Consider the following 11,953-nt stretch of genomic DNA (forward strand, 5'->3'; position numbering starts at 1 on the left):
GGTGATTTTGTAAATAGATTTACGTGTTCTTTGTACAAAGGAGGTTGTCCTCACCAGCACAAAGGTAAAAAAGGAAAGGTGGGGACTGCTCTTACCAGGAAACGCTGGGATTTGTCAGCCTGTTTTAGACTGTTCAGAATTTATTTGAAATCTCTTGTTGAGCCCCTCTTTCCTACTCCACATATTTTTTTTTTAAAGCTGCTTCTAATTTATTAACTTTTAACTCTGTGAATTTGTTTCACAGCCTTATGGCCTGAGATTTTAAGAGTGGTGAAGGAAATTTGATAAATGTACCACGGCATATGTGTGTATAATGTATTTTTCTATTTTCTGTAGCCAAACTGCTGTGAGCTGGAAGCTGTGATTCACCAGAGGGGCTGCTTTTGCCCAGTGTGGCTGGTGGCGATGTATCACGGTGAAGTGGTGCTCTCTGAGAATCATGGAGCTGCTTTCTGAAGCATGATAGTTTTGAGGGAGGGTGTCTTTTATCTCATTTCAACTCTGAATGTATGAAGTGCCTGCCTCGGCTCTCCCCAAACCACGTGCTTGGCTGTCTCTAGGTGTCCGTGTGGGACGGAGATGAGATGCAAACACGGTGTAGTACCAAGTCTATACTGTGTTGGGACACAAGTTTTCCTTGGTGTGAGTCCCTGTGGTTTCACAGCGCTGTGGGAGGATGAATTTCATCCTGTTTGCAGCCGAAGTGCAGTGTGGCTCTTTCCAGTGTGGAGGAATGTGCAATAAGGAAGCATTGTGTCAGGAAAAGTCTGTATTTAACGCCGTGTTTCTTCTCATGACTCTTTGTTAGACTTGGCTAAAGAACACATGGAGAAGTTTTGTTGTTCTCTTCCTAGTTTTAAACTACCTTCCTGCACATCTGCCTTTGGGGGGTTTGAGCTCCATGCCAAAGACCACCCAGGCTCACTCTTGTCCTGCTGAAGCATAGTAACAGGCATATGGCTGGTGATTCCATGAGGCATAAAACCCCATAGGAAGTACATCCTGCTGGTTCTAAAGATGCTGGTAAGATGTTAAATTCATTGTTCCTCTTTGAAGTAATCCAGGATGGGACCTTAAAAGATTCTGCACCAGCCTGGTTTTGCAAATATTATTGCAATTCCAAAATAAGATTGTCTGGGAATCATTCAGCAGACTACTGAAATGCAATCATCTAGCTCCAAGATGATGCAGAGAATTGCAGGAGAGGCTGGAATTCTTGGGATAGCTACTTTAACATGGGGCCAGCATCGTTCTAACAAAGCTACCTTGGTCCCTTTAGAACCAGTGGACCTCATTTTCATGATCACCTGTAAGTGTAGAGTTTCTCCCCTGGGTTTTTTCCTGGTTACTTCATAATGTAACACATTATTTCATATGGGAGAAGACTCACCCCACGTGTAGTGGCTTAGTCTGTGCTCTTGGAGGGGGTTTGGCCAAGAGAGTGACCTCATAAAGCAACTCCCTTTGTCCTCAGTGGGGAAAAAAATGTTTATTCCTACTCCACAGAGGCAAAACCTAGACTAAAATGCTTTGCTTGGTCATTTCTGTGTTGCAAGACAATATACATATTATTTTTTTCCCTCTGAAGATGTATTTTATAACTGGTGTTTAGAAAATACACCCAAGCAGCAGTTACAGCCAGGCTGGACCCTTGTGCTTCTGGCACTGTGAGCAGGTTCCTGGAGAGCTGGACATGGAATAGTCAGGGATATCAGGAAGTGCAATTAAACTTTTTATAGACTGTAGTGACAGTTGAATATTATGTTTTTGTCCTTGTGCTCATGGAGAGAATCATAGAAATCAATAGAGGAAAAAAAATCCAAATTGGTTTGGTTTCATTTGCACACAGAGCTCTGAATTAACTTTTGAAAGAATTTTACATTCAAGCAAATGTTCTTAAAATACCAAACCTTTGGGAATCTCAGTGGGAACACCTGGCAGCATGGTGCCCAGGGCATCTGTCCAGTCACAGGCTCTGTGTTCTCCACAGTCACAGCCAAAAGCACATGGTTGCAGGACACAAATGTCTGTTCATCCATCAGGATTAACTTAATTTCTTTGGCATTAGGTGGAGCTTGAGCACAAATTGAACAAGGGTGCAGGGAGCCAGTGGTGTGCCTGGTGTCAGCCTGGGGTGGGCCATGTGGTTCCAGGAATCCTCTCCTTGGCCAGCTGGACTGTTTCTGAGGACTTGGACAGATCTATGTAGGACAATCAATTTACTGCAATAAATTGATGGGGTTTTTTAAAAAAATAGAAATGAAACGTCAAGTGTCATGAAGTGTGAATTAAGGAACTTGAAATGCAGCAGGTTTTTATCTTTTGTACGTCTGTGACTTGCAGCAAACCTCAAATGACCTTTTGGATACAAATATTTTTACCTGCTTTGGCTGTTTATAAGAATGAACCTCAACATTCCTTTTTTGATATTTAAGCCATAATTGTAAAAATAATCTGAATTTATTTAAATAATAAATTTTATTACTAAAAGGTCTGTTTATGTGATGGTTTGTTTAGAATCTATGTGGGGACAGCTCTGTTTGGACTGAACCAAATGGTAAAAAAGAAAATGAACATTACCTGCAGTTCTTGGCAGAGAAGATAATTTTCTGCATATTGGTTGTGTGGATGTATTACCCTTCCCTGTTTGCTGGGGAGCTTGGGGTTATTCATTGTTGGGATTTGGCTGGTTTCTTTTAATAAGAGTGATCTTTTCATGCAGTTATAGAGGGATGAGCATGAATTCATGCTTAGGTACCTATAAAGCACAGGGTGTAGAGGGTGAGAGGAACCAGTGATGGAGATAAGTTTGGGTGGGTGATTTGAAGAGCTCAGGGTTCAATTCAGGTATTTTGTAGGGTTCAGTTCAGGTATTTTGGAAGAAGGACAATAACTTGGGGTAAAAAACCCAAAACATCATTGCAAGGAGCTGGCACCAGCATCCTGTGGTGTATGGAAAGCACTGCATGGTGGAGGTGCTTCTGTCTCCTGTGCTCTGCCTCAGAGGTGTCCTGCAAGATTTTCTGCTTCTGGCTGCTCCCACCTGTTGGTTCTGGCAGTGGGATACAAGCGTCGAGCCCCAAATGCTTCCTAAGGATGTTCTTTTGTGTGAGAAATTTGGAATGGGTTACTGTTTGACTGGAGGGATTTGGGGAAGGCGCTTGTAAAATTGCTGTTGAAAACAGAACGAGTTCAATTTTGTGCAAAATGTTTAAACAATTTATTTTGATTATTCATCTTTTCCAAACCATTACAATGAGGAAGATGTTCTGGTGAGCCGCCTTGTAAACCCGAAGCTGCCGTTGGTGCTGCTGGTGGTGCTGCTGTTGGTGTTGCCGTTGGTGCTGCCATTGGTGTTGCCGTTGGTGCTGCCGTTGGTGCTGCTGTTGGTGCTGCCGTTGGTGCTGCTGTTGGTGTCTTCAACAGGGACAGTTTTTGTCTGCAATACAAGGCGGTCGTGCCACTGTGAGTAGACAAGTGTGTGAGTGTCAGATCTTTTAACTCTGAACTCGTATGATCTGCCAGGCTGCAGGTGATGGATTACGCATGGGTTGGAGATGACTTCCTGAATCCGACTGTATCCTGGTTCTGTCTGACTGTCATCTGTCATTAACTTAATCTCCAGTTGCCATCGTTCGAGGTGTGACTCTTGATTTTCATTAATCCACTTGAGCTGGGCCCAGTTCTGGGATGCAAATGACTCTCTCCGATCAAAAATCGGTGGCTTCTTTGTATATAGAGAAAGACTAATGTGAGGGTGTACAGCACCTCCAAGAATTACCTGTGACACCAAACTGTGCTTGACATGGAGCTTTCTTGGCTCTTCCAAGGCAATGAGTTTACTGAAAAGCACAGAGAGCTTGAGCACTTTCTTTATAGTCAAGTCCCATTGGGAGAGGAAAGTTGCCATGTCACAGGTCTCTACGTAATGGCTCAGCTCCTTTCGTCCTCGATCCAGCTGTTCCAACAGCCCAGTTAAAAGTGCCAGCTGGATTTCAGTCTGGTTTTTTCCTATCTTCTTAATCTTCTGGAGTTGGCAGGGGTTTGCGATTTGCAAGATGTCAGCGCAAATCATCATGTTGTTCGGGTCTCTCACGCACAGGTGTCTGGGCTCAATCTTCAAGTAAAAGTAACACTTCTTCAGAAGATTAAGTCTGTTCCAGTGGTACCGGAGGAGGCGAGGGTTCAGCTCATTGCGAAGGAAATCCAGAACAAGGTTTTTATTTCTCATGTACTGCTGCACGGTGGCATTGTCTTGCCCTTCTCTGGTCGCCGTACTCTCCGAACTGGTTTCAGTCTCATTGAAAACCTTAGCCATGCTTCCAAAGCTCGGGTGCTGTGTAGGAAAGCAGCAATAATAACATTAAGAACCGAAAGAAAAGCAGCTCTGAGGGAGTATAATCATGGCTGTGACTCTTCTCTCTTAATTAAAGCTTAGCTTATGTAGATGGAAAAGACCTGCTAGACTAGATGTAGTTCCAGAGGAATTTTCCTTTACAGTTGTGTGGTTTCTCATATTTTATATTTTCTACTTATATGTATTCCAACCATGGCATCCTTCTATCCCTCCCTTTGAGAGGTTCTACCTCTCCTTAATATATTCACTGACAGGAACTATTCTCTGAGACACTCTGCCAAAATTTCTCCCTATCTTATTATCTTCTGTTTCATTCTAATTAGCTGCCTTTGTACTCCTGTAAGCAATTTCTTTCCATTCTTCTGCCTCTCTGGAGATGTCTATTTTTCTCTCTTTGTAATCTGCCAGGCTGTTGAGGTTTGAGACCCATCTTCTCAGCCAGTTCCTACAGCTACATAATCACCTTGGTGATTCAAATTAACCCTCTGCCCCCACACGAGGTGGTGTGCAGCAGGCAGAGCAACACTGTCACCTCATGACAGCTTCCAAGGGGAATTACAGCGTTTTCCTTGCACTTCCACCTTCAACGGTGGATTGGCAGTCATAACCTGACTATGTTTTCAGTGATGTACTGCTTTCCCTTTCTTTGGTTTTATTTTGCATTATCCCAGATCATGATGCTTTCCTGTAGAATGCCCGCAGTCTATGAACAATGTACAGTAAGAGAATGAAACACATGTAAAGCACCTGCAAACAGTTTGATGTCAGGATGTTTACACAGGGATTCTTGTAGCACTATATCTGCTGGCTTAATCTTAGCTGTTTACCAGGGCCTGGAGTGACAGGACAAGGGGAATGGCTTCACACTGACAGGAGGCAGGGTTAGATTAGATATTAGGGAGAAATTCTTCCCTGTGACGGTGGGGAGGCCCTGGCACAGGTTGCCCAGAGAAGCTGTGACTGCCCCATCCCTGGAAGTGTCCAAGGCCAGGTTGGACAGGACTTGGAGCAACCTGGGCTAGTGGAAGTTGTCCCTGCCCATGGCAGGGGGGTTGGAATGAGATGATCTTTGAGGTCCCTTCCAACCCAAAACAGTCTGGGATGATTTTATACTTCATTTATTGGCAAAGATGTGCCCTGGCTGGTGGTGCCCTCTGAGCCAAGGTGGAAGGTGTTTCTCTGTTGTGCTTTAGCTGAAGTACCTGTGGCTCACACAGTTTATGTACCACAAACAACAATTAGCTAAATAAATGCCTGTGTCCCTGTTGCCAGTGATACTGTAATGAGAGCTCAGCTGGACACTGAAGTGGTTTTCACAGGCTGAACACACTTAATTTGAAAATGAAATTGATACAGAATTTTGAAAGTAAGATCTAACATGTGAGATCTTAATTCTTCCATGCTCTGTAAAAGCTAGATGGTGACACCTGCTTGACAAACACATTTTCTTTAGCCTCATTTTTGCTAAATTCATAACAGAGCTAATAACATTTCCTCATAGAAATTCCAAGCGTTTGTAAACCTTGTAGCTGTCTGGCCCCGAGCTGCACCATGGTTTATATACTAAGTCACTCATTTGCAACTATTTCTCTCCAAGAGAGCTGTCATCTAAAAAAAACACAAAACAAGCTGTATTTCCTTTTCGCTTCTTTTCTTTCCCCAAAAAAACCTCCACCTAAACCAAGGCAGTGCCAGCTCCTGGCATCCCGTAGGGAGCAGCAGTGCCAGCACATGTGCCAGGTGACATTCCCCGCTCTTGGAGGGATTTGGCTCTCCGGAGAAGTTTGTTTGCCCACAGATCGAGCTGTCATTGTGCTTGTTTTCCCTTGCTGTTTTTACATACATATTTTTCTTTTTTCCTGCCAGGAATGGCTGGCTGTATTCCCTGCAGTATTGCTATGCTTGCAGCCTGGGGGCGGGAGGGGGGGGGAGTGGTGGTGCTGTCACCCAAGGAAGGGGCTCTGTGTTCACCCAAGAGGGGTCGAAGTGGCACGCAGGGGGGTTTCCCCCTGAGCCCCGACCCACCTCGTCATGCCCCCGGAGGTGTGTGCAGGTGCCCCGGTCCCGGTGCGGCCCGGCCGGATGGACCCGCGGCCCGGCCCTGCCCGCCCCGCAGCCCCGCAGGCCGCCGCCGTTGCCATGGCGACCCCCCGGGCCCGGGGAGCTGCGGCTGGAGCGGCCCAGGACCAGCCTCAAAGTCCTCCACACGTTCCCCCTCCGCAATTCGCAGGATCCCAGAATGGTTTGGGGTTGGAAGAACCTTAAAGCTCCTCCCCGTTCCACGCCCCCGCCGCAGGCGGCGATGGCAGTAAATCCCAGTAACCTCCTTCGCAGCCGCCCGTTCTGGTCCCTCGTACCTTCTCCTTCGCGGGCTGCTGGCTCGGGGACACCGGGGGCACCGGGGACACCGGGGACACCGGGGGCACCGGGGACACCGGGCTTCGTGAGGAGAGCATGTCTGCTCTGCCTGTTCAGCAGGAGGTGTCTGCTGTGGCTCTGAAAACGATGACACAGGTTGTGCCCACTGCTGCATCACAATGGCATCGTGGAACCAGGGAAGCTGGAAACATAGGGCGATGGAACCATGGAATTGTAGAATCGTAGAATGGTTTGGGTTGGAAGGGACCTTAAAGCTCATCTCATTCCAACCCTCTGCCATGAGCAGGGACACTTTCCACTAGACCAGGTTGCTCCAAGCCCCGTCCAACCTGGCCTTGAACACTTCCAGGGATGGGGCAGCCACAGCTTCTCTGGGCAACCTGTGCCAGGGTCTCACCACCCTCAAAGGAAAGAATTTCTCCCTAATATCTAATCCAAGTCTCAGAAAGCAGGAATGGTTCTGGGGTATGAACAGGACCTTCTGGGCTTTATGGTGTGTTGTGAGTAAGGGCTTTTTTTGCTTTTTGAGGGCAAATCTTGCAGAGTCCATCTGAGGCCAGACACCAGCACTTTGCTCTCCACAGCGAGACTGAGACTGTTTCACACTGTCAGAAGTTTTGTTAACTTAAATACATAATCCTTATTAAAGGGCTATGATGAAATTGGATATAAACTGCTCCATTAAGTGCAGCAAACTTCCTTCTGGGGATGAAGTGATTTTCCTTCTCTGTTTTCCTGTGGGACCCAGCCGCCCAGTCAGCTGTGTTACTGTGGAGAAGAGAGTGGCTTGTCTGATTCACGATGGCAAGCTCCATGCCACAACTGGTGAGTTCATCAGCAAACTGGACAGGCGTCCTGGGCTGAAGGTGCCCTTGTACTCCCTGCTATTAAATCTTTGGGTCAGAGCTTAGCCTTAATGCTGTCTGGTGTGCTTATCTGGTGCATCTCTCCTGAGCTTTTTTAATTGAATGATAGGTAGGATCCATAACGCCAGCCCTAAGCTCCTGCTTGAATACCAAGGGAGGAGGTGATCTGTCATTTTAAGAAATCAGTGCATCCTCTCAAGGCAACCAGAGCTTACCATTTCATTTCACAGCTGCCAAGAGATTAACTATACAATTGTCAGGTGTGATTTGCTAACAGCCAAGAGAGATACCAAATATGTTTGAAAGCAGGTTGATGGCCTTGCTTGGGGGGGGGGGGGGGGCAGTGGAGATCAGTATTCAGTGATAATCCCAAATTTCTGCAGGAAATTAATGTTCATGCTCATGTCATGGATCTCGATCCTGTTGTTCAGATTGCGTGTCCTGGGAACTGGAGGAGTCCTTTTCCCTCAGCCTTGGTGGTCTGAGGGTATGAGAAGAGACCTGTGGAGGTCCAGCTAACCTTGCCTCCTCATAAACCCACTTAGAGTCTGCAGCTGAAATTTTAGTGTTTTCCGTCATTTTGCATCAGGGATCAATTCAATGAATCTCTTTGAATTAACACACATACAAATGTGTCTGAAGCATTGAACACCACGTACCCTTTTGCCTTCCCTCTCATCAGCTGAGCTGCCTCTGTGGCAGAGCTGACAGCTGCTGTCACTCTGTTTGTCACTCTGGCTGTCCTGTCCACAGCATCAAAATAACTTGTTAGTCCTGTCTGAGATCAAGATATAAGCAGACAATTGATTTTCTTCCCTCTTCTCATTAGCGAGCTCTGACACTTAATAAAACATATATTTCCTCACTCGGGGTAAGCAAAACACCCAGATAGTGCCTGTCAGAGCGGGTTGGGAGCAGGGATTAATCTTTATGGAAAATCAATAGCTGGAACAGAAAAATTGGCAGAACCCAAATTAAAAGTCGCTGGCAATTTCTGTCTTCATATTTCACATCTGCATTTCTGAAACAGTGATTTGCTGCAAAGGCAAAACAGGGGCAGGGATGGGGGTGAACTCCATGCCTGGTTCCTCTTCTGCTGCTTCCTGGTGGATGAAGGTGGATGCCAGGTTTGGAGCAGCTGTTTGAGCAGCACCAGGTTCAAAGTGATCCCTGTCCCAGGGCAAAGGGCTGTTCAACACTGACCTTTCTGAGCGAGGTTGTGTCCTCAGAGCAGCACTGTCTTTAAAGTCTTCCACCATCACCACCTCCTCCAGGGTCCCTGACTGTGTCCCTGCAGCCCCAAAAAGTACCCATCCCTCATCATGCTCACCTGGCTCTGTGGGAGCAGGATTCTCAGAGCAATATAAAGGCTGCAATCCCCATCATCACAAGGGTATGACTGATTTACTCACTGCTTGCTCCCAGTTTCACTGGTGCCTCAGATACCTGAAATAAATTATACATTCCAGATAAATTCCAAATCTAAATCATCACCACACATCAGTGAACTCGTGGTGTTCGTCAGACTGTGATTCAGAGGCTCACTTTGAGAAGAAAGAGGGATGGAAGTTTTCTAAGGAACGGAGGAGGGGGGGGAGAGGGGAGGAATTGCTCTCCTGAGATGCAAAAGCCCCAGCTGGACCAGGGCAAGAAGGAGTTAATTGTGTCCCTGAGGCAGCAATTATCTCCAGCTCATTACACCCACTAATGGCACCCAAGGAGGGAGCCCCAAAGCCTGGACCTGCCAGAGTTTGGAGTGGCCGTTTGATACAGCAGGCCAATAAATTTGGGGATTTGGAGGCTGTTTTGGGGCAAAAATCTTCCCTGGTCTGAGCCCAGACCCACACAATCTGCTCCTCCAGAGCCATGGTCTGTTAGCTCTCCATCTCACATGGATGAATCAGCCCAAAGCATTTGATCCCACAACAGGCTCCAAGGAAGGGGAGGCTGCAAACCCCCAGGGCACAAGCATGGCTTTTATTTCTTGCCACTGAAGACTACAGTGACCTGGGGAACATTTATCCATGTTCCTCAGACACAGGGCCAGTACTGGGACAAGTCTGTGTCACAAGGAGGGATTGAGGCTTATGGTGAGACAACGACCTTCTTGGGTTTGTGAGAAGGGGAGGTGGACCCTGCATGGCCAGTTTAGTGCCCTCACTGATTCCCAGAAGGCTTTACAGAGGGGGCATGAGCACCTTTTGTAAGACCACAGGCACTGGCCCTTCTTGGGTTAAACAGGAGTGACTGTGGGGCTGGATCCGTGTGGAGGGAGCAGAGTTGGAGCTTGGAGGGATGTGCCAGGCTCTGCTGCTCACAGGGGTGCTCACCCTGGGGCCTCATCCAGCCCCAGTGCTGGGGCAGGGGCTGTGGCACCCATGGCTATGGTCTGGGGGGCTGATCAAGGGGGGCTGGTGGAGCCACAGTGTAGGGCCAGAGCAGGGGCGTCCTCTGGGAATCCTGACAGCCCCCGGCTCCGGCAGCAGGACAGAAGGGTAAAATCATGCCCGTGTCATCCCATCCATCTCTGCCTCTTGCAGGCTGGTCCCAGGGGAAGTGCAGGCTTTGGCAGCTCTAAGTGAGGTTGGAGGCGGATGCAATTCTGGAGAATAAGATTCCCTTGCAAAACCTGTAAAAAAAATTTTAAAAATTAAAGTTCTTGGCTGAGAAGCTTGTTTAAAGATCTTATCTCTGGCAGAGGAAATAAGTTTTTAATTCCTTCCCTTACTGCCTCTCAGCAAGTACTGGGTCCCCAGAGGGGCACAGGCCATTAGCTCTGTCAGGAAACGAGCTGGAGAAGCAGCTTTTGTTCATGGAACTGAGACTGACCTGAAGTGGCTCTGGGTGAAGCTGCTGCCTCTGCCACGTGCGGTCCCTGCTGTGGGGAGAGTCAGGTGGGGTGCAGGTGGAGTGGGCACCCTGCATTCAAGGCATATAAAAGGCAAAAATTACCTTTTCCAAAGCCTTGGTTGGAATCAGGAGGTGGTTTGGGCGATGCTGCTCCCCCTGCTCTGTCCCCAGGATCCCCCTGGCAGGACTGGCATCCCAAAGGCCACCTGGGGCTCTGTAGGAGGAGGGACGGGGTAGCCAGGGCCATCCCGCACACACTGGGGGCTGCACTGCTCCTCATGCAGGCTCTCTTGAGCTGATGCTGGAGAGCTGTTGGGATACTGTGTGAATTGGGATAAAAGGTATTTAATAAGTGACATCTTGGTGCCATCCATGGCCTTGTCCACTGTGTGGCAGAGCACCAAGGCTGGGCTGTCCCTGTACCAAGGACCACTGTGACTGTCCTGCCACCAAACAGGGGGACAGAGGGTGAGAAGGGTCCAGGCTGCTGCCTCTCAGTGTGGTGGTCCATGGGGAGAGCAGAGCCCCTGCTCGCTCAGCTTCGTCCCTTGTGTTCACCGTCACCTCCACCTGCATCTGAGTCATCTCCCAGCTCAATGGAGTGTGTGGGCTTAGTGCAGCTTTAGCTGTTCATCCTCTGCTGTGCTGGAGCCTGACACGGGTAAAGTGGAGCAATTCATCAATGCAGGGATGAGGCGGATGAATGTCCTGTGCCAATACAATGGACCTTGTTCTCCTCCCACCAGCTCAGGCAGCAGCGGATGTCACTCTGGCCCAGCGAGGGCTGCTGAAGTGGCTGCTGCTTGAGGAGCTCAAGAGATCTTAAAAGAAATATGGACTTATGTTTTGTGCTGAATGACTTAGTGCTTCAGCTGTAAAACACAGTCTTTGTGGAGAGGAGGCTCTTGAAAAATGTTCCTGTGTGCAAGCAGGGGAGAGAGAGAGAGAAGCCATGGCGGCAGCATCTTGCCTCTGCTCTGATGTTAAATCCCTCTGGGGTGAGATTGGTGCTGGTGCTCAGGACTGTGATTGGCCTCGTGGCCATGGTGGTTGCCTTTCCCACCCTGGCCCTGCTGCCTGGCTGTGGCCTTTCCCACGTGCAGTTCTGCACCAGCACGTGCCCCCCTGGTCCCTGAGGAGCACAGGGCAGGTGGTGGCTGCCAGGGTACTTCTGTCAGCTGTCAAGTACTTGAAGCACCTTTGTGGAGTTCAGTAAACCTCTTTGCATGCGAAATAGCAGGTCTCCAGAGAGCAAATCCAGAGTGAAACATCTCTCCTGGTGACTGACACCAACATCTCTCGCTAATGACACTTTTTGGTTGTCAGCTGTGCAGTGTGGTCACCTGCCCTTACCAGCTCCTCACCTGCAGCACGGCAGCACACGTGCAAAGCGACCCGGGCTCCCATCCCAAGCTCCTGCTGGGGTTCAGTTTCACCCCATTTGCAAGGGATGAGCTGGGAGCCAGAGGCCATGGCGCTCACATGTGTGTCTGCTCACAGA

The 11,953-nt window shown here is 48.3% G+C and overlaps 1 protein-coding gene across 2 annotated transcripts; it reads right to left on the reverse strand.

Annotated features, from left to right (window-relative positions):
* Positions 1 to 3,183: 3,183 nt before the first annotated feature.
* Positions 3,184 to 6,876, reverse strand: FNDC11 (fibronectin type III domain containing 11). Of its 2 annotated transcripts, none has more exons than XM_051802954.1 (2): positions 6,715 to 6,876; positions 3,184 to 4,336 (listed from the first exon to the last, which is right to left on the reverse strand). In XM_051802954.1, the coding sequence occupies exons 1-2, from the start codon at positions 6,811 to 6,813 to the stop codon at positions 3,251 to 3,253; spliced, it is 1,185 nt and encodes a 394-aa protein (XP_051658914.1). In that variant the 5' UTR covers positions 6,814 to 6,876; the 3' UTR covers positions 3,184 to 3,250. The 2 variants fall into 2 exon arrangements, with proteins under 2 accessions (XP_051658914.1, XP_051658915.1); XM_051802955.1 differs by lacking the exon at positions 6,715 to 6,876 and adding an exon at positions 6,383 to 6,479 and having other exon boundaries at positions 3,185 to 4,336.
* Positions 6,877 to 11,953: the final 5,077 nt, after the last annotated feature.

The sequence above is a fragment of the Manacus candei genome, unplaced genomic scaffold (assembly GCF_025592945.1).
Source record: "Manacus candei isolate 608988 ecotype Guabito, Panama unplaced genomic scaffold, ASM2559294v1 h1tg000057l, whole genome shotgun sequence".
Taxonomy (NCBI): Eukaryota; Metazoa; Chordata; class Aves; order Passeriformes; family Pipridae; genus Manacus; species Manacus candei.

What these genes read in the sequence shown, in the direction of transcription:
- FNDC11 (XM_051802954.1), bottom strand. Translation starts at nt 6,813, where the DNA reads ATGCTCTCCTCACGAAGCCCGGTGTCCCCGGTGCCCCCGGTGTCCCCG. An exon ending in AGCAGCCCGCGAAGGAGAAG is followed by an intron (nt 4,337 to 6,714) that starts GTACGAGGGACC and finishes TTTCCTACACAG; the next exon opens with CACCCGAGCTTTGGAAGCAT.